The sequence below is a fragment of the Urocitellus parryii genome, chromosome 6 (genome assembly GCF_045843805.1).
Source record: "Urocitellus parryii isolate mUroPar1 chromosome 6, mUroPar1.hap1, whole genome shotgun sequence".
In the NCBI taxonomy this organism is placed as follows: domain Eukaryota; kingdom Metazoa; phylum Chordata; class Mammalia; order Rodentia; family Sciuridae; genus Urocitellus; species Urocitellus parryii.
The window spans coordinates 194,170,830-194,197,825 of NC_135536.1; the positions used below are offsets into that span (position 1 = coordinate 194,170,830).

General features: G+C 57.6%; 2 protein-coding genes across 9 annotated transcripts in view; one reads left to right on the forward strand and one right to left on the reverse strand.

Annotated features, from left to right (window-relative positions):
- The window catches only part of Zmynd8 (zinc finger MYND-type containing 8), a 97,447-nt gene extending 81,757 nt beyond the window's left edge, over positions 1 to 15,690 (forward strand). For 6 of the 8 annotated variants that reach the window (XM_077799386.1, XM_077799388.1, XM_077799392.1 and 3 more), the window contains 7 exons: positions 1,402 to 1,482; positions 3,236 to 3,314; positions 5,023 to 5,262; positions 6,644 to 6,804; positions 7,692 to 7,758; positions 12,511 to 12,594; positions 14,099 to 15,690. In XM_077799386.1, the coding sequence (XP_077655512.1) occupies positions 1,402 to 1,482; positions 3,236 to 3,314; positions 5,023 to 5,262; positions 6,644 to 6,804; positions 7,692 to 7,758; positions 12,511 to 12,594; positions 14,099 to 14,238 (852 nt within the window). In that variant the 3' untranslated portion in view covers positions 14,239 to 15,690. The remainder of the gene's footprint in view (positions 1 to 1,401; positions 1,483 to 3,235; positions 3,315 to 5,022; positions 5,263 to 6,643; positions 6,805 to 7,691; positions 7,759 to 12,510; positions 12,595 to 14,098) is intronic. The other 2 variants (XM_077799389.1, XM_077799391.1) reach the window with 2 other exon arrangements.
- A 10,379-nt stretch (positions 15,691 to 26,069) lies between these two features.
- Eya2 (EYA transcriptional coactivator and phosphatase 2) overlaps positions 26,070 to 26,996 on the reverse strand; it is a gene marked incomplete at its 5' end in the record, with an annotated part of 114,793 nt that continues 113,866 nt past the window's right edge. Inside the window, one exon of the mRNA XM_026390955.2 lies at positions 26,070 to 26,353. Coding sequence (XP_026246740.2) covers positions 26,273 to 26,353 — 81 coding nt within the window. The remainder of the gene's footprint in view (positions 26,354 to 26,996) is intronic.

Below are 26,996 nucleotides of genomic sequence, written 5' to 3' on the forward strand. Positions count from 1 at the left end.
AAGAGGATGGGAATGAAGTAGCAGGCAGTGCCCGGGCTGAGGGCATTAAAATGGCGAATGGCCAAGTCCACCTGGCAGCGGCAGAGGAATGAGACGTTGCAGGTGGGCAGGCCTCGAGCCAGCACCGGGGCCTGCGTGGTGCAAAGTTCATCTACAGGAAAGGGTTGGAACAAGCCAACCTGTAGGGGAGAGGGCAGGTGGGGTTTGATGGACAGCTGGGCACGCCTGTGACCGCGGCAATGTGAGGCCAAGGCGGGAGGAGCACAGGTCTGAGGCCCGAGGGGGCTACTTAGTGAGACCCTGCCTCAATATAAGAAATAAAGTGGACTGGGGGTGAGCTCGGAGGGACAGTGCCCCTGACTGGGTTCAGCCTCTAGTACCAGAAAAGGGCCAGGGTTGTCAGAGACCTGGGAGGTGCAGGATGGGGACATTGGAGGGTGGAGACTAATGGGGAGCGGGCGTTCTTTGGGGCATAATGAAAATGTTCTGGAATTGATTTATAGTGATGAGTGAGTCACTTCAAATATTTTAAAAGCCATTGTGTGCATGTTTGAGCGTGCTCTGGGGACTGAACCCAGGCCCTTGTGCCTGTTAAACATGCTGTGGACTATCGTGTCACTGAGCTATGACCCTGGCCACTCAGTCCCTAAAAACCACTGCATTAGGGGCTGGGGGTGTGGCCTGACATGTGTGAGGCGCTGGGTTTGATTCTCAATACTGCAAATAAATAAACCAAATAAAGGTCTGGCAACACTTAAAAATGTTAAAAATGAATAAATTTACATTTTAATAAAATTGCAATATACAGTTTACATGGTATGTTGTGGATATTCTCTCTCTCTCTCTCTCTCTCTCTCTCTCTCTCTCTCTCTCTCTCTCTCTCTCTCTCCCTTTCTTTCCCCTCTCTCTCGGGATTGAATTGAATACAGGGGCACTTTACTACTGAGCCTCTTTATTTTTAAAAAAATTTGACACAGGGCCTCACTCTCTGGCCTTTAACCTGTGATCCTCCTGCCTCAGCTTCCCTAGTAAACGTGTTTTTAAAAGGAGAATCGATCAGGGCTGGGGTGGAAGTCAGTGGTCGAGCACTTGCCTGCTATGCGCGAGCCGCTGGATTTCATTCCAAGCCCTGAGAGAGAGGGAGTGAGACCCCGACAACAGCCACGAGACCCCCTCTCCCTCAAACCTGCCGTGTGAGGCAGCACCCACCCGTGGGCCGGTTGGGCCTCTCCGGCTCAGTCTGCGGGTGCAGAAGTAGCATGAGAGTGTGGACTAGTCTCCAGGGCAGGAGGACCAGTGACTGGGAGGGACACGGTCACGGCGGCCTTCTCCATGTCGTGTTAGTTCTGTGGCCTGGAGCAGCCGCCGATGGTGACTGGATGGTCTTTCCTTATCTTTCAGATGATGGATGCCATAAAAGGGACGATGACAGAAATATACAACGACCTTTCCAAGAACACGACAGGAAGCACAATCGCTGAGGTCAGAGGTGACAGGACTCCTTACTGGCCCGGGACCTTAGAGGCTGCTCTAAGGGTGCCGTGGTGCATGGCTGCCCGGCCCCCGGGCCTGCATCCGTGGCCACGGCCCCTGCCGTCTGAGGGGTGGGCGGGCTACTTCCTCCCCGATGCCCGGCCAGCAGCTGTGCCCCTTGGCCAGGTGTGACGAATAGCCCCCTCCGAGCCGGAGTTAGTCTGTGGGTGAGACCGGAGACCCGTCCTTCCGCTTCGTGTCGCATCCGCGCCGTGGTCTGTCCGTGGGCCTGGGCCTCTGCAGTCGTGATGTACGCATTTGCATTCAGAAATGCTCAGGTGACCCAGGGAAGCCTCAGACTTCTGCTGAAGCATCAACTGTCCCCTGGGAAAGGGACTCTCTAGTGCAGTTTGCACAATTCCCTCTCTGGCCGATAGACCTGGAGAACGCGCTGCTGGCTGTGTGGCCGGGACAGCGTGTGGCCAGGTCACCAGGTGAAGTGCAGGTGGCAGGGTGTCCGGAGTCCTGAGGGGTGAGGATGGAGGTGGGGGTCCCATGCACAGCCTCTGACAGGGTTCTTGGCTTTGCTCAGACAAGAAGGGGGGACCTGGCAGTTTCTGAAGGAAAACTGTGTGAACGTAAAGGGTCAGGAGGAGTGGGTTTAGGAATTCCTTTTAAGAACCCACCTGTGGTTGGGGGTGAGCGGGTTCCTAGTGTCTCACCTGAAACCCTGGTCAGATGGGGGCCGCACCTCTTTTCCCATTTTGGAGGGTGATATCCAGCCCCCTCCCCGCCCACTAGACATGAGGTTTTGGCACTGAAATGAGGTGGTTCACCCTCGGAGGGTAAATCAGAAGTTTTCAACCTCAGCCCCTGTGACTTTGTGCTGGGGACTGACCTTCACAGCACCACTGGCGTCTAGCCACTAGGTGTCAGTAGTGATCCTCACTTGTGACAACCAAAGTGAGTCCACATTGGCATTGTCATGTGTGACCAAACCGCTTGATGACTAAAACCCTCAGATCAATTCAGTCCAAGCTTACTTTTCCCATTAAATCAATATGGTCCAAATCCTGGTTATCCTCCTCCCCCCAAGATACCCTTTCATTTCAAAGATGTTGGGCTTTGGAATTTCAGATGAATAATCATGGATTCCACCAGGATGTTTTATTAGGTGAAAAGTCACAGCTACCTTTATTTAATTTTCTTAGACAAAAATGCAAATTTTTAAAAATTATTTTTGGGGTGCTGGGGATTGAACCCAGTGGTGCTCTGACACTGAGCTTCACCCCAGCCTTTCCGTTTACTTTGAGACAGGGTGTTGCTTAGTTGTCAAGGCTGGCCTTGAACTTGCCATCCTCCTGCCTCAGCTTCCTGAGCCTCTGGGATCACAGGCTGTGCCACTGTGCCCACCTCTATCCAGACTTTTGATGTCTTGTTTGGGGGACTTGGTCCTTCTCTCTAAGTGGCTTTTTCTAGTTCCGGGTCTTTCCGTGGTAGGTGGTGCTCTCCGCTGGTCTTCAGAGCCAGCATTGCTCGTGAATTTGGGTCAACCTGGGGCTCCGCTGGTCTTCAGAGCCAGCATTGCTCGTGAATTTGGGTCAACAGGTGCTGGGAGAAGGTCAGCGCCCAGCCTGGCTGCCCGAGTCAGCCCCCTGGCACCTGTGACCCTTCCGGTCAGGAGAGGCTGAGCTCTTGGGGCCTGCTGGGGAGCAGCTGGACCCACTCAGGGCCTTGTCAGAACCTGCTTTTCTCGTTCCAGATCCGCAGGCTGAGGATCGAGATCGAGAAGCTGCAGTGGCTGCACCAGCAGGAGCTCTCCGAGATGAAGCACAACCTGGGTGGGTCCCGGCTGCTGGGCCCAGAAGTGGACAGAGTCCATGCTGGGCCAGTGGGACGCGCCATTTGTGTGTGCTTGAGGCGGTAGACACACTGAACCCTGGGGAGGCTCATCTGGAGAGGTCACTGGTGGGAACCTTGCTTTCCTTTGAGGCTAACCTACCGAGGACGGTCACCGACTTCAGGGGTTCAGCTTCCAACTCCTCCGTCACTTGCTGGTGCCTCAGTCTCTTCACTTGAAATCTGGATACAACAGACCCCCCACATGGGGCTGCTTTAGGAATCGCCTTAGCCAGCGCGGAGAAAAGTGATTAAATCCCAGGAGATGTCTCCTGAGAAGGGTCAGCGGGGCTCCCAGAGGAGACGGGTCCCGCGTGGTACATGGCCAAAAAGACTTTCAGCACAAGCCAGGCAGAGGCAGAGACAGGGTGATGCAGGACGGGCGGGCACAGGCTGCCCGAGAGTGGGAGCAGCCCTGGCCTGGGCTGGAGCTGACATTTACAGCTGGGCTGGACGGGGAGCCCGGGTGGGGCTACACAGTTTCCCCCAGGTTTTCCTGGGTTTGCATATTTCCCTCATTTCACGGGGCGTGGGCCAGGGCTTGCAGCTGTGCCTTCTGAATCTCAGTGGCTTGTGGTGTCTCCTTGAGGAGTCTACATTCATCTCTCTCCTGAATCCCTGTGTCAGTTGGGTGGCTGGGAGGCTCAGATCTGCCACCGAGTGGTGGTTTTCTTTGTCCCCGCCCCTTATTGGAGTATTAGAGATTAAACTCAAACACTGAGCCACAGCCCTGTCCTTTTATTTTTAAATTTTTGATACAGGGTCTTTTTAAATTGATGAGGGCCTTGCTACATTCTTGAGCTAGCCTCAAACTTGGATCCTCCTGTCTCAGCCTCCCCAGTCTCTGGGATCACGGGCCTGCGCCCCGGCTCCCCGCTGTGATTGCCTTCCTTATAAGGGATTAATTTTTCTGAAAATTTTTCAAAATTCAGAAAGAGTATTTCAGGAATTGAACAGTGATTCATTTTCCTTTATTGCTACCCAGGTCACTTGCAAATGGTTTGCAGGTGGACTTATTTTCTGAAGTACCTGGTCTTGACGGCCTGATGTAAACCTAGGGAACTCTCATTGCTGGGTCACCTGACACTTGTCCTTAGCACAGTGATCAGCCCCAGAGTTCCTCTGGTGCCTCGGATCTAGGGCCACAAGACACACCCCTGAGTCCCAGCCCTGCTCTACCCCGTTTCCTCTCTGGGAGAGGAGCGGAATGGTAGTCCTTACCCCTCAGAATTATTAGAAGGGTTCCACAAATTAATTAAGTGCTTCGAGCCACACCTGCAGAGAGTAGAAGCTGTGTAAGTGTCTGATAGGGAAACAAAGTCTATGCTAATGATTACTTGAAGGGTTTGTTTGAGGAATTCCTGTGGTGTCCTGTGGGGTGGAGAATCACCATTGGTCTCCTCTTGTCTCCATACTGGGGACCTCAGGGACACTGTCACCTGTGGCTCTGTAGGCCCGAATGGCGGATTCCCGGTTTACAGATGATGATTGGGCTCAGAGAGGCTGTGTTATGGGCCCAGAGTCACACAGCTGGTGGGGGCCTTTCCAAGTCGGGGTTTACACCCCTGCCTGTCTGAGGGTGGGGGTGCAGACACCCTGTGCCCAGCTGGGGTCAGTGATGCAGCCTGCGCCCCCCCCCCCCTCCCCCAGAGCTGACCATGGCTGAGATGCGGCAGAGCCTGGAGCAGGAGCGGGACCGGCTCATTGCCGAGGTGAAGAAGCAGCTGGAGCTGGAGAAGCAGCAGGCGGTGGACGAGACCAAGAAGAAGCAGTGGTGTGCCCACTGCAAGAAGGAGGCCATCTTCTACTGCTGCTGGAACACCAGCTACTGCGACTACCCCTGCCAGCAGGCCCACTGGCCCGAGCACATGAAGTCCTGCACCCAGTCAGGTAGCGCGCACCCCGGGCGGCAGGGCAGGGCCTGGGCTCCCCGGGACCCCGCGCTGAGGGCGGCCGGCTGATCAGTGTGGGTTCTGAGAGCGAGCGGGAGCGGGGCGCACAGACGGAGCCGCCGCCTCGTGGACAGGGCTCTTGATCTTCTCTTAGGGCGGGGAGGGTCCTCAGCATCCGCGGGGCACAGGGCAGCCCCAGGACAGAGGGGGCCGTTCCCCGGGTCAGCAGCACTTGGGTCGGTCCTGTTTTGGGGGTGAGAATAGACCCCATCTCTAAATGACGGGGATTCCTACGTGGAGGCCCGGGTGTGGGTGTGCGGCCTGTGTTGCTGAGGCCGCGGCAGCAGCCGGGACCCCTCCCCAGATGGAGCAGGCCGTGACCCCCTCCCCAACTGGAGCAGGCCGGGACCCCTCCCCAGCTGGAGCAGGCTTCGGCCGAGAGCCGCAGCAGGGAGGACTGCCTGGGGGGGGGTTTCAGTAAGGCCTCACAAGTGGATCTTTAGAGCTAGCTTTTGTGGCCAAGGACTCTGGCTTTTGGGGGTTGGAATTGAAAGTCTTGGGCTGGGGTGCCGCTTGTGGTAGAGCACCCTGAGTGCCATCCAGAGCACTTCCTCACCCCCAAAAGTCTCCATTTCAAAGAATTCACTGAAAATGTTATATAAAAATCACAAGGTTGGATGTCTGTGGCAGAATGTGCAGAGCTGGCGTGTGAGCGATTCTGACTTGAGAAACGGCAGTCCAGGGCCCTAGTGAATATCTGAGGCTTCGTAGCCAGAACCCGGCTGAGCGCCAACAAGACGCCATTCGTAAGAGCCGACTCACTTTCTGTCGCCGTCCACGGGAGGTGTCTTGTCGCAGTCTTTAGACTCCTGCTGCCGTGGCGTGCGTGGCCCTCCGCTGGTGTCTGGAGTGTGTGAGGTGCCCCTGGCGGGCCCTGCAGCTTGGCCACACTGTCCTGCGGCTCTCGGGCGCGGTGAAGCCTGGTTTATATGAGTCACTGTCCGACGCCCGCTGTTCCCACTGCCCTCAGAAGCTCTGTGCTCTCTGACGGGTCTTTCCCACCTGCCTCAGACAAAAACAAGTGTCCAGGGCTGTGGAGGACCAGCCTCCAAGTCGTGGCGGGCTCTTGAGGACAGGGGTCATTAGCTCCGAGAACACGCTTTCCCTTCCTCGATGACTGACTGAGTCGCTGAGGATTCGGGAGCCAAGGCGCTCTCACAGACCCGGAGACCTCTGGGGGCCTGGCCTCCCTGGGTCTGCACTGGACCCTGGGTGGGGCCTGACCGCTGGCGCCATGGGGCGCGGAGTGGGCTCCACACAGGGCCTGAAACCATTGTGCTTGGCTTCCCATGGCTTCCCTCTCTCCCCTTTGTCCCCAGCCACCGCCCCTCAGCAGGAAGCGGATGCGGAGGTGAACACAGAGGCTGGGAACAAGCCCTCCCAGGGGGCATCCTCCAATGCCCAGCCAGCCGCCTCGGACACTACCACTGCCTCCAAAGAGAAGGAGCCGTCAGCCGAGAAGAGCAAGGACAGTGGCTCGGTGAGGACCCCCTGTGCCTGGCCAGTGCCACCCACCCTTTGTGTCAAAGACCCTTGCCCTTGTGTGTCCCACCCACCCAAGTCCCATGCTGTCTGGGTTTGTCTGGAACAGTCAGAAGACAGGGGCCGAGGGCGTGCCCCCGTGGACGGGCCAGAAGGCGAGGCCGAGTTGACCTGTGCAGGACCTGGCCGCTGCTCTCGGGACCCTCCCAGTTCAGGGCAGCGCGTCCAGGGAACTCTGTGGTGGGGAGGATCCCACCCACTGTGGCTGCCAGTAGCCCCTGCGGCTGTGGAGTACTCAGGATGGCCAACGAGACCAGGCATCAGATTTTTAAATCTGACCTTAGTTCACTTAGATGCCAGTCGCCACATCTGGCTGGTGCTGCCATATTGGACCATGAAGGTCACACCCGCTCATCTCCCGTTGGGCTGTACCCGTGACATCGATCTTAGGGGGCACACGGATCATCTTTTATGTCTGTAGTCATTGTGGACTTTGGCCGTCATCGTCAGATTATCAGTCGAGACCCTGGTCTCAGGGATGGTACTGCCTCCCAAGAGGCTTCCCACGTGAGCGGATCCATTTCTCCTTCTGTGGTGCAGCAGACTGTGCGGGTATTGGGTCGGTCAGCCAGCGGGTGCAGGCCACGGGGAAGGTTCTCAAGCTCAGACTGAAGTGCTAGGGAGGGGCCACCCCCGCGCCGGAGGAGTCTGGGAGCCAGAGCACAGGTGTGTGCACACCTGTCCGACTCGGCCCCGCGGACCGCGCCAGGTGGAGGGCACCGAGATGCCCTGGGGGAGCGGTGAGCACTCCCAGGACTCCCTGGGTTTCCCTGGGGGGCTCCGTTGGCCCCAGTGCCCTGAGTCCATCTTTCTTTGTATTTCTAGACCCTCGACCTTTCTGGCTCCAGAGAGACGCCCTCCTCCATTCTCTTAGGCTCCAACCAAGGCTCTGGTATGTCGCCCCCTGGTGGGCGAATGGCGCTTTCATTTCACGCGGGCAGGTTGGGAGCCATCTTGTCAGGGAGCCCAGGGTTAGGGCAGTGATTTGCAGGCTGTTCGGGATCTTTGGGGTGCCTCAGCTGGGCGGGCTTGTGGGGTGAGGGTGTGGCTGGGCGAGGCAGTTTCCTCACACTTCTCCGCGCTGGTCAGGATTCACCTGTGTTTTGTTGACCGGGGCCCACGTGACACTATCTGGACACAGGGTCCTGCCCTGGGAAATGCCAGGGTAAGCAGAGCCCCATAAAGTCGGCTCCTGAGGGTCCTGGGGCCTTCATGGGGGTGAAGACAGTGTGGAGGGGGGCGGTGTTTCTGGACCATCCTTCCCTCTGGCAGGCTGTTTGGGGACTTTCCTGAGACGTGTGGATTTCTTTCCTGGGGTTCGGGCCGCCCTTCTTTCTCAGCCCCGTGGTCTTTTCCCCGCATTTTCCTAAACCGGTTCTGGCCACTGCAGGTGGGCTCAGACCCAGGCCTGGCTTGTTGAGGACCGTCTTGCTGAGTTCAGGGTTCTTGCCTCTAACCTTTCACCCAGGGCCATTCTGCTTGCTGGTTCTCTTCAGCTGGAGACCAAAAACGTCATGTCACTTGTGCACACCGAGCGCTTAGAGGAAGCAGTGTCTGTGGTCAGGTGGGGTAGGTTCCCCAGAGGCCAGGCCTGGAAGGGCCGGTGGGAACCGGATGGTGGAGATGGTGGAGTGGCCGGAGTGAGTCTAGGCAGGATGTGAACTTGGCCTTGGATTTGATTGAAGTGCCGTCACAAAAGCACCGCCCTCGGGCTGGGATCGTGGCTCAGTGGTAGAATGCTAGCCTGGCATGTGTGAGGCCCTGGGTTCGATTCTCAGCACTGCGTATAAATAAAATAAAGGCCCATCGACAACTAAAAAATATTAAAAAAAAGCACACCGCCCTTCATGCTCCCTTGTGGTCCCCAGAGGGAACCTCCAGTCACGGCACAGCGTGGCACTAAGACGCCACGGCATCTCAGATCGGTTCAGAACAGAGCCAGAGCGACTTCAGGTCTAGTGGCGTGGTAGCCCCAGAATATCGCCCTGCAGCTTGGCATTCATGACGGTAATTTGAACGAGTTGCAATGATAAAAGCTTCTTTTGGCATCGAAGTTGAAAAAAAAGAGCTTAAAACAGGAACTGAGCAGCCTGTGAGGGGACTGTGGGTGTGTCAGAGCGAGGGGGCAGCATGAGGAGGGCCAGGCTGGAGAGTGCTGCTGCCCACAGCCCGTGCCGTTCAGAGGTTCTGCATCTGTGAGGTGCCGACGGAGGTGGCCCGGGGAGACTCGTGACGCTGTGTGTGTGGGGTCTGCCAGAACAGGGATTGCATGTGGCACGGTGGCCAGGAGAGAGTGGTCAGGGCTGGAGGGTCTTTTTGTAGGTGGTCAGAGAGTAAATGCAGGCTCCGTGGTCTCTGTCCATTTGCTTCGCTCAGCCGTGGTAGCAGGAAAGCAGGCCTGAGATGACACAGAACCCATGTGAGGGTGTGTGAGGGTGTGAGGGTGTGTGCTAATGAGTTTGGAAGTGCAGAAGCAGGCGTTGGGCTATGCCGGGCCTGAAGCATCGTGGGGTCTGGGGAAGTGAAAGGAAGGTCACTTGGGAGCCTGTGGCTGCTGCGGGTGGGGGACCTGAGCTGGGTAGGTAAAGCCCCTTCTGGCGCGTCGAGGGTGGCAGAGGAGTGCTCACTGGTGCTTCCCGAAGGACAGGGGGCACTTGCACTCCTGGCCACGCCCAGTGCCTGGGGGAGAAGTCACTATGTCCTGCAAGGCCCAGAGAAGCTGACCCAGAGGCCCGAGTCACTTGGAGAGTGTTTGCCGAGCCAGGACTCCGGTGACCCCAGACCAAAGCACTGCTGTTGGAAGTCAGAAGTGGTAGTGTCGTGCGCGTGGGGCTCAGTCACAGGGACAGCAGACGTGGCCCTGGTCTTGGTGTGCGCCTCCTCCCGCTCCCCTGCTCCTCCTTCCTACGTGGCCTGCGTGGCTTGGTGTCCGGGTCCAGCGCTGGGCCGCAGTCTTGCTCAGAGGCCCCGGGCGCCCGGGCCTTTCTGTTTTCTCAGCGAGGCATCGTGACTCCTCACCTGCACCCGAGCCTCGGCGCAGCTGGAGGAAGTTCCCCGGGACCACAGATCTGTCCCGTGGCCCGTTTAATCTTGATCGCTGGCCTCAGAAGCACAGCTCCTCATCCCCCTCATCCTCTCCCTTCCATCAGCCCCCCTTCCGCCCTGCACAGGCCACGTCCTTCCCTGCTCCCTCTCAGACTCCACCTGTCCTTCCTGCTGCCCTCCGTGTGACATGGGGACACGCTCTGCCTTTCCCTCCTGGCCACCTGCAGCGTCTGACCGCCTCTTGCTTCCTTTTGTCACAGCCAGATTCTCCGCTCGGCTGCCCCCTTCCCTAGGTGTTTAATACGCTTCTCTCTCTCTCCGTGCTCCCTCCTCCACCGCCCGCGTTGCCGATGGAATGTTGTACCCTGAAGGCCGTGTCTTATATCTGCACTGTGCACACTGGGGGCCACTAATCCCTGTGGCTGTGGAACCCTCAAGCTGTGACTAGGAGTGGAGTTTCACATTTACTTTAGTTGACTTAACAGTAGCTCTGCCAGGTACAGTGATCCACACCTGTGAATCCCAGCAACTCGGGAGGCTGAGGCAGGAGGATCACAAGTTCAAGGCCAGCTTCAAAATTTAGCAAGGCCCTAAGCAATTTAGTGAGACCTGGTCTCAAAATAGAAAAGGGCTGGGGGTGTGGCTCATAGGACTTCCATGTCTAAAGGGGCCTTCCCCCAGGTGTTTTTTTGTGAAGATTGGGACTACACTGAAGGAGATGTGGTCCCCCGTTTTACAGCTTGGAAAGAGACTGGGCAAGGGCAGCAGGGCTGGGGTGTGGTTCCGCTGTGGAGCACTTGCCCTGTATGCATGAGGACCTGGGTACTGTCCCCAGCCCCACCAACACCCGCACCCCCCAATTTTTTTTTAATTTTAAAATTTAAAATAAAAGTATTTTGGCCGAGGAGGAGTACCAACCAGAGGGTTCATCGTCAAAATGGAAGGACAGGAGTACTTGGCGCCAGGGCACTGGTGACATCTGCGTGCTGAGCAGCAGGGCCATGGGCCGTGGCCCTGTGGGATTGCAGACCTGAGTGCGCTCATTTCTTCCCAAAGCCACGTGTGCTGAGGAGTTGTATCAGAGCAGCAGGACTCTCATCTCCAGCCCCCTCACCCATTGGCTAGCTGGTCAGTGCATGGGAGATGTGCAGGAGGTGGACCGTGCAGGGGGCACCTGAGCTCTCTCCAGTACCTGTGCCGGGGGGACTGAGGAGTCCGTGTGGAAGGAGAGGTTTAAGTAGGGGCGTGAGCTCCCTTGGTAGGTGGCATAGGCCTCCCCTGTTCATCTTTTTCTTTTGTTTAAATGTATGTTTTTTAGTTGTAGGTGGACACAGTGATTTGTATGTGGTGCTGAGGATCGAACCCAGTGCCTCACGCATGCTAGGCGAGCGCTCTACCACTGAGCCCCAGACCCCAGCCCCTCTCCTGTTCATCTTTTAAGACTTCACTGGCGTAGGCCTGTAATCCCAGTGACTTGGAAGGATGAGGCAGGAGGATCACAAGTTCAAGGACAGCTTCAGCAACTTAGTGAGACCATGTCTCTCAATACAAAAAAAAAAAAAAAAAAGATTTTATCTAAAGCAGCTGCTCGGGCCGACAGAGGGGAATAGGAACTAGAGCAGGGGTCTCTCCCCAGCCGTCTCCTGCTGGTTCTGGTTCTTATTAGCATCCTCTCCTGTACCTCCATTTCTTGATTTGATTTTTAGACAAAAGGCAAGGGTGAGGTCCTCCTCCAGTGTCACTTGGGCTACTACTTGGGGGCTACCCTGCAGGCCATGTCCTCAGCACCCCCTTTTCTTGTGCTGCCGCTGGAGGCACCGTCCACTGACCCCACTTGACCCCCATCTCCTTCCCCCTCCTTCCCGTACCCTTTCGGGGACTGGAGCATCTGCTCTGTAACCGTGGTCAAGTCTCCTTTTGTCCATCTGAGTCTGCAAAGCTGAGGGACAGTGGCCACCTGCAGGTCTGGGGTGGTGGGGTCATCGCGGAGTCCCTGGTCTGCTGTGGTCCGTTTCCTTCTCAGGCTTCCTTGCCCCTGGAGGCCTCCCCCCCATCTTATTTTCAGTTTTTTCCACCAAACTCCTGACCACGCCAGCTGTTTCCCTGAGACCCTTTTCTTCCACTCTTCGCCTCTTTCAGCTGCAGGTTTGATTTGTGGGCGAGGAGTGGCCTCGCCCCTCTGCAACCCTGCCCCCTGCCCCCAGCTTCTCCAGCGCCCTCCATCCCTCCCTGGCCGGGTCACCACTGTCTTCACTGACCCGGATGCTACCTTCCTCCCCTGGCGTCCAGCGCCTGCCTGTCTTCTTGCTGGATTAGGCTGTTAGCAGAGCAGGTGGTTTTGAGGATTTGGCTTTCAAAATCTGGACAGCCTGGGGCTTATCAAGTGCCGGTGGCTTTCTGTTACCTGCGCCTTGTCGCCCGCCTGTGGCGTGTGCTGTGTGCAGTGGTCCTCTTGGGGTTTGATCACGTGTTTGAACGCCGCAGTGGCCCGCAGTGGCCTGGGTGGGAGCACAGGAGCCAGGGGGTTCCGCAGCTAGCGCCCTCGGGGTTGTGCCGAACCGGCGGAGACCGACTCTGAGCTGCCTTGGTATCTCTTCAGTTAGCAAAAGGTGTGACAAGCAGCCTGCCTCCACCCCAACCACCACAGACCACCAGCCGCACCCCAACTACCCCGCCCAGAAGTGTAAGTATGACCCTGTCCAGCCGCGGCCAGCTCGGCTCGCCAAGCCTCGTCCTGTGTGTGTCCGTGTTCCTCTGTGGCCGTGTCCTCCTGTCCTGTCGCGTGGGCTCCCCTCGCTCTGCAACTTTCTTCTTAGTGGCGCCTCTCGAGGCCACTGCCCTCTGCTTCAGGGCGAGAGCCGGCTGGGCTGGGCTTCTGGAGGGTCAGCCTCCATCTGATCCCAAGACACCAGCTCTCCGCGGCCGGTGGGACGCATCCACCGCGCCCCAGCTCCCTCCGCCCCCTCCGCCGTGTGGCCATGCTGCGCCCGGCCCCCTGCCCCGGGTCTTCCAGGACCCCAGCTGGTCCCAGTTGTCACCAGAGCCGCAAGGGTGACTGCCCTGTGGGACTTTTCTCATGTGTAGTGATGACCAGCAGCGGCACCCCCTAGGGACGCTCCAGAAGAGCTCCAAGGGCAGGGAAGCCTAGTGGGAGGGGCCGGAAGATCAAGGCCCCACCCGTTTCTGCCCGCCACAACACTGCCCCCTTCTGGCCGGCCACATGAGTTGCCAATAAGTTCTCTCCTGGTGACACCCGCCTGCCATCCGACCCTCTTGCCCCGAGTCTTCCAGAAACAGCTCCGACTTACCTCACGTGCCTCTTGCTAGGCACTAAGAGTTGCAGCCCCGTTAGGTAATAGCAGGGTCCCTTCCTCAGCCATCAGATTCTGCCTCTAAGCTTGATCCACGACCCCTTCCAGCCCAGTGTCCTCCCCTCACCTCAAAAATGCTTAAAAAAAAATCTGTCTGAACGTAGGAACTTGGTAAGTGACCCGAGGCACGCGGGAGCTGGCTGCTGGCCGCGGAGCCTGCAGAGCTGGACTGCTGGAGGAGGGCCGTCACTGGCTGCTCTCTGACTCTTCTGTCACCGCTTGTCACTCAGCTTCCTTCCTAGTGCTGTGTCTGTGTGTCCTTGAAGCCATCCTAGGTCTCGCTCTGGTTCTGCATCCTTATTAGATCCCCCATTGGGCCTGTGCGTCCAGGTGGGCTTAGCCCTCTGGTCCACAGTTGTCCTTTTTATATGATCCTCCCCCTTGGGTGGACACTTGTGATTTGGTCCTGGGTCTTATTTTTCCAGTTGCCTCTAGATTGGTTCGAGGACCGCGGTGGGGGGAAGCACACTGCCGGCCAGTCCCCAGGGCCTGCCTCCCTGGCTGAGCCTGGACGGACGCAGGGGTGCCCGGGTCTGACTCAGGAAATCCTTCCTGGGCGACTGAGCCCTGACCCAGTGATCTTCATCCTTGACACCCTACTGATTTTGCAGCCAGCTGTGTTAAGTCCCAGAACTCCTCAGCTAGAGGTCCTAAGTTCCACCTCTGTATTCTAGAGAGCCACAGATGGGGGGAGATGGACGTGGCGGGATCTGGGCCGTCCATCGTAGGGGGTGGGGAGGAGAGGCTAGGAGAGGCTAGGAGAGCGCGTGGCCGGCGGAGCGGGCAGGGGTGCTGACCGGTGCCTTCCCCCCGCAGACCACTCCCGGAGTAGCAAGTCCAGCTGCTGGGGCGGCGGCGAAGAGAAGCGAGGGTCGGCCCGCTCCGAGCTCGGCGCCGGCTCCAGCGCCAAGAGCCTCATCCCGAAAGAGTCTCGGCTCGACGCCTTCTGGGACTAGGGGCAAGCTGTGACCAGACCGCCCGTCCCACGGGGCAGGACCGCGGACACCCGGAAAATAGGAAACGGCGGAGACGGAGAAGGACCCCTGCAGGCTCGGGAGGGCCGCGGGCAGCCCCCACGCGGCCGCGTCCAGGCCCTGGCCGAGCGCCCGCGGGAGGGGACCGCTGCTGTAGGTGTAAATAATGTACAATTTGTGGATGTCACTGAACTAGAGCACCTTCCCTTTTTATATTTGTATCGACTTTAACTTATAAAAAAAGAAAAACAAGTTTAAAAAAAAAAACACCCAACAACGAAAGGAATGTTGGCTGCGCAGGCGGACGGACGGGCAGCCCGCCCTCGGGGCACGCGCTCCTGGGCCGGGCCTGGTGGGCGCAGCGGTCCTGGGCCGGGCCTGGTGGGCGCAGCGGTCCTGGGCCGGGCCTGGTGGGCGCAGCGGTCCTGGGCCGGGCCTGGTGGGCGCAGCGGTCCTGGGCCGGGCCTGGTGGGCGCAGCGGTCCTGGGCCGGGCCTCACCCTCGGCCCCTGGGGAAGCCAGCGTTGTCCTGTGTCTGTCCACAGCACGTTGGTGGGGGTCAGGAGCTCCAGCCCAGGCTCTGCCGTGGGGACCCGGCACGCCAGGCCGGTGGCCCCTTGCGGATGCCTACGTCACTGTGTCCTGCCACGCAGGCTCTGCCGGCCAGGAGCCATGGGGGAGGGCCGTTTATTCTGTGTGGCTTAAGTGGTGGCTCCTAAAAGGGAAAATCAACATCCTGTTTACAGAAGATGCTCGGAGGCTAGTGAGCCCTGCCCAGCTCGTCACCAACTCGGCAGCAAAGAGAAACCTTTTCTTGTTTGTGGTTCCTTTGGACACTCACACACCCACGGGAGGAGATGCTGTGCTTCTAGAACAGGAACTCAAAGGCAGATGCACACCGAGGAGCGTGCGTCGGAGGAAGCATGTGTGTATTATTTATATGATGGAGCTCTGCGTTTTTATGTAAGCATGAAACAGTGGCAGTATGAGAAAGCAAGACCGTCATGCTGTCTGTTACACTACGTAAGCTGTAGTACCATTTTGTATGTTGTGTAAAACAAAAAGCATTGATCAAAGCAAAAGGTGATGTATGTATATGAGAATATTAATTGTACGATATCATTCCAGTACATTCTGTTGTACATTTTAGTCTCGTTTACTTTCTCTTCATTGTTGATAAGAGGATGCTGGCTGTACGGTTTCCAGCTAGCCACCCACATTAGAGAAGAAAGAAGAACAGATATTAGAAGAAAGCAGGAGAGAAAGAACATTTGTGAATTGCAGTTGTCAAAAAAAAAAAAAATAGCCTAGCTGGCCTTATTTGTGAAGCATAATTGCTTTTAGCATATGGAAGTATTTTTTCACATTTTCTTTGTATAAAATTTGTATTAAACTTAAATATCTTTTTTGAAGATGGTGTTTCTTTGTGACTGAGCCCGTGGAGTCGCACGGTGTGGTCTTGGGTTCCTTCCCTCCCTCCTTCCCTCCCTCCCTCCCTCCTCTCCTCCTTCCCTCCCTCCCTCCCTCCCTCCTCTCCTCCTTCCCTCCCTCCCTCCTCCCCTCCCTCCCTCCTCCCCTCCTTCCCTCCCTCCCTCCCTCCCTCCCTCCCTCCTTCCCGCTCCTCTTTCCTCCTTCCTCGGTCCCCCCTTTCCTCCCTCCCTCCTTCCTACCTCCTTCCCATCCCCCTTCTCTCCCTCCCTCCCCCTTCCCTCCTTCCCTCTTCTCTCTCCCTCTCTCCCCTTCCCTCCCTCCCCCTTCCCTCCTTCCCTCCTTCCCTCTTCTCCCTCCCTCTTTCCCCTTCCCTCCCTCCTCCCTTCTCTCTTTCCCTCTCTCCCTCCCCCCTTCCCTCCTCCCTCCCAGGTTTTTTAGATTCTTCACTTTTTTTTTTTTAAAATTAAACTGTTTTGGCAAAATGGCTTGGTCGTCCTCGAATTTGCAGTTTTCCCGATGGTGGGGATGGCTGTCCATGTTTGCAGCCAAACACAGGAGGAGGGGCCCTGAGAGGCCAGCATCCCCCACAGGGAGGCACCTGACACCAGTGGCCCTTGCTAGCACCGGGGTGTTGCAGGAAGGCGTGGGGCAGCAGGGATGACTTCTGTGGCCTTGGAGACCTGAGCCACCTGGATGTCCGTGGGCTGTGCTGGCCTTGGTGCTCCAAGCCTGGGAGAGGGCAGCAGCCTGGAGAGCCTGAGGCTACTTGGTCTTCTGGGCAGCAGGGTCCGTGTTTGCTCTGGCCAGTGGTCCCCAGATCTCCAGCCCAGCAACCCTCCTGCCAAGGCCCCCGTTTGAAGGTGCGTGCCGTGTCAGTTCCTGAGTGGTCTGCAAATGTGTGCACTGCCCCGGCACTGGGATGGGAGGTGGGATGTCCCCACCCTTGCCAAGCTTGCATTCCCTTGGGGTGACAACCAGTCATCCAGTCGTGGGGCAGCAATTCCCAGGGGACCTGCTAGGTGCTGGGATTTCAGCAACTGGAGTAGAGGAGAGTAGGGACCAGGGGCCTGTGGGCTCCTCCTCCCTTGGGCTCGCAGGAAGGTAACAGAGTGAATCTATGCAGGCAGGATCCTCAAGTCCACCAAGGGTCAGCGTGTCAGGCTTTGTGGCCAAAGCAGCAAAAGGGGACTATAAGTGGACGTGGCAAAAACCATAAAGTGCCATAGACCGACATTTGAGTTTCAGTTTATTGCAAAATATTTTTTCCCCAACCACCTAAAAATGGGAGCATTTTCTACTTATGGGCCCTGAAAAAGCAGAGAATGGGCTGGTATTGTCAGGGAGACAAGGGGGGTGGTGTAGAGGAGGACCAAGAGGCACAGGTGACTGCCCAGTTGCAACCATCCGGCCTCCTCTCTGCAGAGGGGATGTTTGAGCTAAGACCTGAATGAAGAGCTGGCTGTGGGAGATCACGGAGGTGAGGAAATGGTCCAGACCGAGGGACCAGGAAGTGCAAAGGGACCGGGGCACCTGTGAGCTTCATGGGCTTGATGGACAGCAAGAAGGCTGTGTTGGAGTGATGGTTTGGAGACACCATGCTCTGGTCGGGGTCTGTAACACACAGAGTGGGCTGTGATTTTCCCCTTGATGCTTGGCTGTGAGCCACCCTGAGAGTGTAGTCCCTGCCCCCTCCGCCTAGCTGCTGTGGAAGCAGGCCCAAGGAAGTGACCAAAGTGCAGAATCAAAATTCAGAAACTGTGAGTTTCCTGTTACGGTTGCCCACGTGCCCCTTCTCTGTCGCCTCATCCTTAAGGTCAGGAAGGGGGGGTGGGCTGGAGCCCGTAGGGCCAAGGGGCCCAGGGGACAAGAGATGAGGCGCTGTCCCCCACTGTCTCAGCCCCAGCGGGCCAAGCCTTTTGCCTCTGGGCTTCTGTACTCTGGGCCTGGCGCACCTGTCCATGGCTGGCACAGTGAATTTTAGTTTTACGATTTATTGTTCTAGCTCCTTCTGTCGCATGACTAAAAGTTCAAGAAACACAAGGGCCCACAGTATCAAGCCCTTCCATTCCAGCCGGCTCCCTTCAGTGTCCTTCCTGCATGTCCCTGGGTTGGCGATTTCCAACAAATGCAGACATCTTTCCCCTCTCTTACAAAAGGTAGTGTCTGTCCTGCCCTTTTATCTAAAACCTTGGCTGTGGTTCCTGGTTGGTACAGTTCCAGAGCATCTGCGGTTCTTTGATGGTGGCGTGTGCACCAGACCCGCAGCAGGAGCCTGTGTCACAGGGGGGGTACCATGGAGTCTGGCCCCGGGCAGCTGCACCAGAGGGTCAGTGCGTGGTAGAGAGGGGGCAGGGCTGGAGGTGCTGTAACTTTCATCTGGGCCCACCTAACGTCTCACTCTGTGAAGACGTGATGGGGTATGGTGAGCCCGGAAGAGGCTGCTGGGACCTTGCTGGGTCACATCCCTCCTAGGGACCCGCTGGGACCCCCAGACCAGAGAGTCTAGAGCTGACTTTTTAATGTAGTTGACGCTTGCCACCTGGTGGCCACTTGTGGAACTGCAGCCACAGAACCGAGTGATGGGACTCCTGGATTCTGGCCACAGCTGCTTATTGAGGCGAGCACTGGGACACGGTGGAGCACAAAACAGGTGCCCTCTTGGTCTCCATTGAGCCAGAATTCTCCCTGGGAAGAAACCACCCAAGGACATCGGCCTTTTCACGGTGTCTTTTGACGGGGGCCTTCTGAGATCTGCTCCGATGACCCTGAGGGGCAGCGAGGGTTGAGAGCCACTGACCTGGCTGAAGAGCCTCCAGGTGGAAAGAAAAACAACCTACAAGCCCTGAGGTGGGCCCCCACATTTCTCAGGAAGCAAAGGCAGGCCCGTGAGACGGGGGAGGAGGAATTGGGGTGGGGTGTGGGTGAGGGCGCAGCGGGAGGGTGCGGGCTGCCGGGGGAATGTGGTGGGCCCTTGTGCCCCAAAGAGGGCAGGAAGCTGGCACCGGGGTGGCTTGTTTTTCTAAACATTTTATTGTGTTTCATTCACTCATTTAAATTATAAAATGACATGGAGGCATCAGTGGGGGGTACAGGGGGTTGAGCTCAGGGGCACTGACCACTGGGCCACCTCCCCAGCCCTATTTGGTATTTTATTTAGAGACAGGGTCTCACTGAGTTGCTCAGCGCCTCGCTGTTGTTGAGGCTGGCTTTGAACTCATGATCCTCCTGCCTCAGCCCCCTGAGCCACTGGGATGACAGGCCAGTGCCACCGCGCCCGGCTGATAGGGAGGCATTTTACATTATTAATTGAAATTGTGATAAAACATAAACATTTGCCAGTTTGGTCATTGTACTGTGCACTTTCTGACGTCGAGGACGCTGGGAAGGTGAGATCCCGCTTCTGCTCTGCGACCTCCGTTGGTGGAAGCTGTGCCAGCCAGAGGACTCGCGTTGACAGAGCCGTGACGGCTGCCCTGCGGGCCCTGAGGTCTCTGGTCGGTTGTAGGGAGCAGGATCCACGCAGCCAGGGGCAGGGGAGGCACTGATGTCGGGTCAGCACTGTCGCGAGGCTGGTGGGAGCCCCAGGGTCTCCCTCCTGCAGTGCCGCCCCGTCGGGTTAGGGTTAGGGTTAGGGTTAGGGTTAGGGTTAGGGTGGAGGCTTCCAAGGTGGAAGGGAGGCAGCGGCCTCTGGTGGCTGTGATTAGATCTGGTGACAGTCCTCAGCTGCAGAGCTGGCAGCAGGCTCCCCAGGCTGTGTCCAGGTCTCCCAGTCCTGCTGCCCCGAGGCTGCAGAATCCCAGGCCCCAGTGGCTGGACCTGCGGCTGAGCCTCATCAGGTGGCCTTCGACTCCCCTGGGCGGAACTCCCCAAGCTCCTCCCACAATGGGCGGGTCTGATTCCCATTGTAGGGGACACCTCTGCTGCGGTCCCACAGGCAGGGCCGATGCCCGCTGCCTGACCCCCATCCTTCTTCTCACTTAGTAGCAAATGCCGGTCTCCAGTGACTGCAGCTGCCTGGCAGCTGGAAGAGCACCAGACCCTGGCTCAAAGGAATCCAGGAGTTTAGCTTCTTCAATTCAGGAAGGTTGGGCGGAAGCGGAGGGAGAGCTGGAGTTGAACCAGCCAGTTCTCCTCAACCGTGCGGCAGGGAGTCGGACCCTGGGCTTTGCCATCTAACCCAGGGCTCTTCATGACTACACCAAACTGCTGCCCCTGGTCCAGCAGACAGCGGGATCCTGGGCCAGCTGACCATTACTAGGTTTGGAAAGACCTGGATTCCCCTCGATGAACCCAAGGGGAGGGAGTGGCCTTGGGGTGCACATCTCCTGCCCACCAGGTAGTTGATTTCAAAGCATCCTTATGACCTGCCCAGAGAGACTGAGCAAGCTGTCTGAGGCCACACAGCCAAGCTGGACTTGAATCCAGTCTGACCTCTCTCTCTCTCTCTCTCTCTCTCTCTCTCTCTCTCTCTCAATGCCTGCTCCTAACCATTACAGTATCTCTGTCATCACTGGAGATGCTTTTGTTTAAAAACTATAAATTAATTAGTGACTAATTAGGCACTTTCTTCACTGAGCAGTTTCTGGCGCTGGGGACATGCTGGGGACATAACAGAGACACCGGGTGGGGAGTTAGACGGGCTGCCAAGGCCATTCTCCAGGACCCAGAGGTGGGGACTGTGGCCAACGGGAGAGCGCAGCCAGTGCCAGTCCCCTGAGGGCGGGGGAGGGGCTCCTGGTGAGCATGCGCAGAGGCAGCCGGGGCGCGCCAGACCATCCTTTTCTACTTTAGAAAAGTTGAGAATTTAGATTTTTTTTTTTTTTTTTTTGGTACCAGGGTTTGAACCCGGGGGCACTTAACCTCTGAGCCACATCCCTAGCCCTATTTTGTATTTTATTTAGAGACAGGGTTGCTGAGTTGCTGAGGCTGGCTTTGAACTCTCAATCCTCCCCCATAACCAGCTCCTGCCTCAGCCTCCCAAGTCACTGGGATGACAGGCGTGCGCCACTGCACCTGGCTGAAACTTTTGATTTTGAGTTAAATTCCCCTAGTTTCATACAGCTGGGTTAAAACTTGAAAAAACAGTGTGCAGAGCAGTAAAGCTTCTCTGTGGGCGGCCCGAGTCACCAGGAGCTGCGCAGGGGCTGAGCCCGCCCCCTTCCAGCTGCAAGGCCGCAGCTCCTCTGAGCCTCAGTTTCCCCCTCTGTAAAACGGGGTTTATAAAAACAAGGAGTCCTTGGATGAGCTCGTTTGCCACGCCTGTTTGAAACTGGTGTTTTCCAAATCCTGGTCTGTGAAACTGATGTAAAAGATTGTGACCTGCATCATTAAAAACTCAAGGGTGGAGCGGCAGGGTGTGTGCAGCGATACAGTGGGCGTGGCGTTGTGGAATACTGTAGTTAAATGCGGGCACGCTGTGTACACACTGGCGCTTATCTCTACACACACGTTACACTGGGTCTTAATGCGATCTTTTCTTCTGGTTTATCGCTATATTCAGGATATATTCTTTTTGTCCTTAAAGAGTTCGGGTCTCACTCTATTGCCAGGTGGCCGTGAAGCCCGGGCTCAAGTGCTTGTTCTGCCTCAGCCTCCTGAGCAGCTGGCACTGCAGAGTGGCCACCGTGCCTGGCTGTCATATGCAGCCTAAAGGTTTGAAAGCCACTGTTGTAAGTGCCATGTCTGGGGGCACTCCGGGCTGGCAGTGACGCTGGAAGGCCACTCCGCTGTCATCTCATTTTACGGCTGAGAAAACAGGTTTGGAGAGGGAAGCTCCTGCGGCTGGAAAGGAAGGGCTGGGGTTCCACCCGGCCCCGAATCTCGGCTCTTCCTCTCCAGGAGGGGGATAAGGTGGGCAAGGCTTTGCCCAGGGCCTGGCAGTGGCAGGTGCTCTTGAGGGTTAGCAGCGGGCTTGAGATTGTGCCCTCATTGGCCACACAGGTGGCCAGGAGGATCCCTGACCTGGGGTTCTGTGGGCCCAGATACCAGCGGGGGGGAGCAGGCAGGGCAAAGAGGTGGCCTCCCCGTAACCAGCTCGCCACATAGTTCACGGTGACTTTTAAACTCAGGGTCTGTCCAGCGTCAGATGAGTGCCGTCCTCCAGAAACTTCTGGGTGTCAAAGTAAACCCCCACATTTTCTCACTTGATCTACTGTGACACCCTGGAGGCCGGTGGGAGGGTTGACATCGAGTGAGCCCCTGTTTCAAGATAAAAAACATGAAGGACGGGGCGCAGCTCCCGGCTAGAGCGCCCTGGGCTCAGTCCCCAGCACACGCGCACACACGTGGGGGGCCCAGGTTCGGAGCTGGGCAGAGGGCAGGACCCGCCTTCCCCATCCCTGCGGGCTGCCTGATAGCGCTTGAAGCCACCAGCCCCCTCACATTGTGTCTGCTGAGGCCTGGTCAGTGTAGAAGGGACCTCACGGGAACTCCTGGGCCTGAACAGGCCGTCATGGAGCTGCCATCGCATCGGAGCCATCCTGGCAGTGAGCACAGCTTGAAGGAGAAACTTTGGGGAATCTGTTCAAGACAGGACCTGCAGTCCCCCAGCACATGCGCACACACACGGGGGGTGTGTGACTTGCATTCCCCCAGCACACGCGCACACACATGGGGGGTGTCTGACCTGCATTCCCCTAGCACACGCGCACACACATGGGGGGTGTCTGACCTGCATTCCCCTAGCACACGCGCACACACATGGGGGGTGTCTGACCTGCATTCCCCTAGCACACGCGCACACACATGGGGGGTGTCTGACCTGCATTCCCCTAGCACACGCGCACACACATGGGGGGTGTCTGACCTGCATTCCCCTAGCACACGCGCACACACATTGGGGGGTGTGTGACCTGCAGTCCCCCAGCACACGCGCACACACACGGGGGGTGTGTGACCAGCAGTCCCCCAGCACACGCGCACACACATGGTGGAGGGTGGTGTGTGTCTTGGTCCCTCCTCGGGGCATCTGAGGGCAGCGCCAGCCAGCTGTGGGCTTACACTGCCCTCTGGTGGTCAGTGGTAAGCACAGCTTTAGCAACCATTGCCTCCACCTAGGCTCAAAGCACCAGGAACACTGTCCAGCGCTTTAAACCCCAATTCCCCTTTACCCAGCAGGAACTTTGGCCCTTGCAGCCACACGGATGCACCTCGAAGACAGCGTGAGGGGGCCTGGTGCGGTGGCGCAGGCTGTGATCCCAGTGATTCAGGAGGCTGAGGCTGGAGGACTGCAAGTTCAAGGCCAGCCCAGGCAAGGACAGACAGCGCTTTACCACTGAAAATCCTGGTTGGGTTACAGCCTCACAGCTTCATCTCAGTGTGTCCCTGTGGCCCACAGACGAAACCAAAGGAGAGGAACGGAATTTAGGATGGAGGGCGAGATTTGAGGGACATGTCTTGAATTCTGTATGGGGCAGGTTATCTGGGGTCACCCATTCCCGGAACTTTCAGACCAACGAGCCAAGGAAGTCTGTTTTAAGCCACTTTGTTTCTGTCATTTGTAATGGGGAAAAAGATCCCAAAGACAGCTCTCTGAATTCCAAATCCCTCCGCCAGGCAAGTCCCTGCTTCCTCTCCAGAGGCCAATCTGGGGACATCTGTGGGGTCTCCATCCTGCTGGGCTTCTCTGGAAGATCTGGAGTCATTCGGAACCTCTGAGAGGCAAGTCCAGAAGGGTCGACCTCCTCTACTGCTAGAATGTTCTGGAGAGCCGCAAGGGACACAGGAGAGACAGGCAGGTTGGGACCTTGGACTCGGTGATCGGTCTGTTGGTCCATTCAGCCAACCATCGGTCTCTCTCTCATCAGGGATGCGTCCATCCATATGCCACCCACACCCGTCCACCCAACGTGCACAAAGTTCTGCTTTACGGTGGGGACTGAGACCACAGAGACGAACGAGAAAGACGCCGTCCTTCCCTTCCGGCAGCTCTGGATCATCCAGAATCCCAGCTCAGACGCGTCAAGGCTGCACTGCCACCTCTTCAACCCTGGGTCATCGCCACAGAAAGGCAGTCCACACCCGGGGAGTTCGACTTCCACGTTAAGGGGAGAGTCCATCTGTTTTGCCCAAGATTGCCCTGTGTGCCGACTGAAATTCCATTAGTGTTTCTAATGGGCACCTGTTCAGTGAAAAAGTCTTTTAAATAAGTAATTGACTGTATTTTCCCAGAGAGTGAGCTCTGCTGTTAGCAGAAGGGCGGGTGGAGAGAGTGTCACCACTCATGGTCCCTGTGGAAGGGGGGCCGTGGGGAGATGGGGCACCCAGGACGTTCCCTCCCTGGATCTGGGCGGCTCTGCTCCGTCTCCGTCTCCACTCCAGCCAGGAACCCGTCCATCCAGTAAGATCCTCGGTTCATCCCGGAAGAAGCCTGAGCTTGTAGCCCGTAGGAGCCCGAGCCAGGTCCTCAAGGCAGGGTTAGAGAGCGTCACCTCCTGGGCCCTCCGTTCACAGCCACCCACCCGCCACCCTGCCGCGTGTCCACTCACTGACCTTGGTGGCCATCTGTCCCTCCTTCCAGCCATGCCCTCATGCACCATGCAACTGTCTGATTGTCCCTGCGATCGTCCATCCCATCACCCCACACCCACAGTCCACCCAGCCACCCACCAGACATCGTGATCCACCACCCTCTACCCGCCCAGATGTTCTGCCATCTTCCAGTTGGCCAGCCGTCCAGTCACCTCGCCCCTCACCCACCTCCCACCCAACGATGAGCCACCCCTCAGCCATCTGTCCAGACGGCCATCCACCCATCCAGTTGCCCAGGTGACCACAATTCCACTTCTACAGTCACGTGTCACTTGAGGACAGACGTGCCTTCTGAGAAGGTGGTGTCAGGTGATTTCATTGTCACGTGGCCACAGTGTAACCAGGTGACACCATCTTATGGACCAATGCCAGGTGGGTATGACCTGCTCTCCTGTTCTCCCTGTCCTGTCTACCATGGGATGAGTTTATGGAGACAGAGAAGGGACCCAGAGCACCCATGCCAGGGAGCTCAGAGGCCACCAGGGACTCTCCGTCGTGCTGAGGCTTTCCAGTGTCACAGATTCTTGTTGGGAGCCTCCCGTCTGCACGGGGCAGACCTTGGCCAGTCGGTAACACCTGGGGTCATCACCCACAGGGGCTTGCATGTCTGCTGGTATCCAGTCGTGGGGAGCCAGGCCCTGCTGGGTCCCCCACAGGAGTGACAGTGTTTGTGACGTCCTTAGAACTTCCCCAGATATCACCCCCTGTCGCTGGGTCCTGGAATCATCTCGTATCTACGGGAAAGTCGAGTCCTGTCGTGGGAATGGAAGTTGGCTGGACTTGCCAGCTCGGTGGGCTCTGTCCCCAATTCTTTTAGTCATATGTCACTCTGACTGATTTTCTCCCCTGGGGGGGCTAGCCTTCTCCAACTTTCTGATCTCAGGGGACCCAACCCTAAATTCAGGTCCATGAACACCCCACGGCTCAGCTGCAGCCAGTGAGGGGCAGCCCAGGCCTGGGTCCCCATGGCTGTGGAGAAGGTGCTCTTTCTGGCTGCGTGTTTTTTTTTTTTTTTTTTTTTAGAGAGAGAGAGAGAGAATTTTTAATATTTATTTTTTAGTTTTCGGCGGACACAACATCTTTGTTGGTATGTGGTGCTGAGGATCGAACCCGGGTCGCATGCACGCTAGGCGAGCACGCTACCGCTTGAGCCACATCCCCAGCCCTTGCTGCGTGGTTTTGAAGAAAGGCTCTTGGAGCCATTTTGCCACGACAGGGAAGAGCCTAGCCCACCTGAGAATTAAGGACAAAGTCACTGATCACCTGGATCCAGCCGTACCTGAACACAGGTATCAACTAAAGTTGCCGGAGGCTTCTTTCTCTCTCTTCCCTCTCTCAGCTTCAGCCAATTGAAGTTGGATTTTTATCTTTTTGCAACTGAAAGAGACCAATGTATCTGGAAGCCTGAAGAATGGGAATAGAGAACTACCATCTGCCCCACTGCAAAATGTAAACGTGGTTTTATTTAATGCCTTTTATCCGTCACAAAGTACCGCTTCCTCCGCAGCGTCCTCCTCTCCCCAGGAACAAGATGGCAGCATAAGGCACGTGTGCTGTCCACAGCCGTCTTTAAAACAAAGGTGAGCCACAGTCTTCCCAACAGCCCGACGCCTCCCTCACAGTCGCTAGAGGATGATCGTCCCCCAGAGCATGACTTGAGCACAGAGCCCTGAAACCAGAGCTGCCCCCGGGCCCCCACGAGGCTCAGCTGCCAGACCAGCCACCAAGGAACCAGCACGGTGCCAGAGCGGCCAGAGTGCAGGCCAGGCCATAAATTAACAACGGGACAACAGGAAGCCACCTGCCCTCCCCCGGTCACCAGTCCCCCCTGGGCCACCAGTCCCCCCTGCTGTCCTGTGCGTCTTGCAGAAGTCGGGACTCCAAGCAGCCCCGGCCCCACGCCACCGGCCTTCAGCTCTCGGGATCCCACTGGACAGTCCTCGGGGTGCAGCGCTCTGCCTGGGGTCCGGCGCCCGGGACTTTGGGGCTCTTGGAGGGGAGGTGGCGGCTGGGGGCCCGGTGGGTGTGGCGATGGCAGGTGGCGATGGCGGGTGTCGCTATAGGTACTCGAGCTCCAGCGCGTGCCTGAGCGCCTCCAGGTCGGCGTGGCAGGAAATCCGCCAGAAGGGCATGTTGTGCTGCGGACAGAGCGCAGGTTAGTGCGGCTGCCCGAGCAGGAGGGCCCTGAGCTGGCCTCGGGGTCCCCCCCCCACCCTGGGCCGGGCCTTGCTGGAGCCCCAGATCCCACTGCACCCTCGGAAGCACAGGCGAATCCGCTCTGCCCTCGGGTGCAGGCCATAGGGCCACAGGGCCACAGGGCCACAGGGCCACAGGGCCACAGGGCCACGTCACACAGCGAGGGAGCGGTTCCTGTCCAGACTCTGCTCTCCCTACATCGTGAGGCCCCTCCAGGCTCTCCCTGGAGTTGGATCCCCACCGTGAGGCCTTGCGGGGCTGGAGACCTTCAGGAGGTGACCAGGTTGTGACAGCGGTGGCTGCCCTTTCACAGAGGGATGACTGGTCCCCAAGAGGCTGTTAGGAAGCCAGCCTGCTGTCCTGTCTGCTGTGGGCCCCCATGGCCTGGGGACTGGCAGAGCCCCCCCCAGCAGGCCCCCAGTAGACGCAGGCCTGTAGGCCCCCAGCCCCCAGGACCACTGGCAGGACCTGCGCTGCAGAACTCACCCGCTGTGGGTCGGGTCCCCAGTCCTGCTCCCCCAGGGAGTGGGGCTCGCTGGGGCGAGGCTGGCTCCACTGGAAGGAGCACAGCTGCCCTGAACTCCC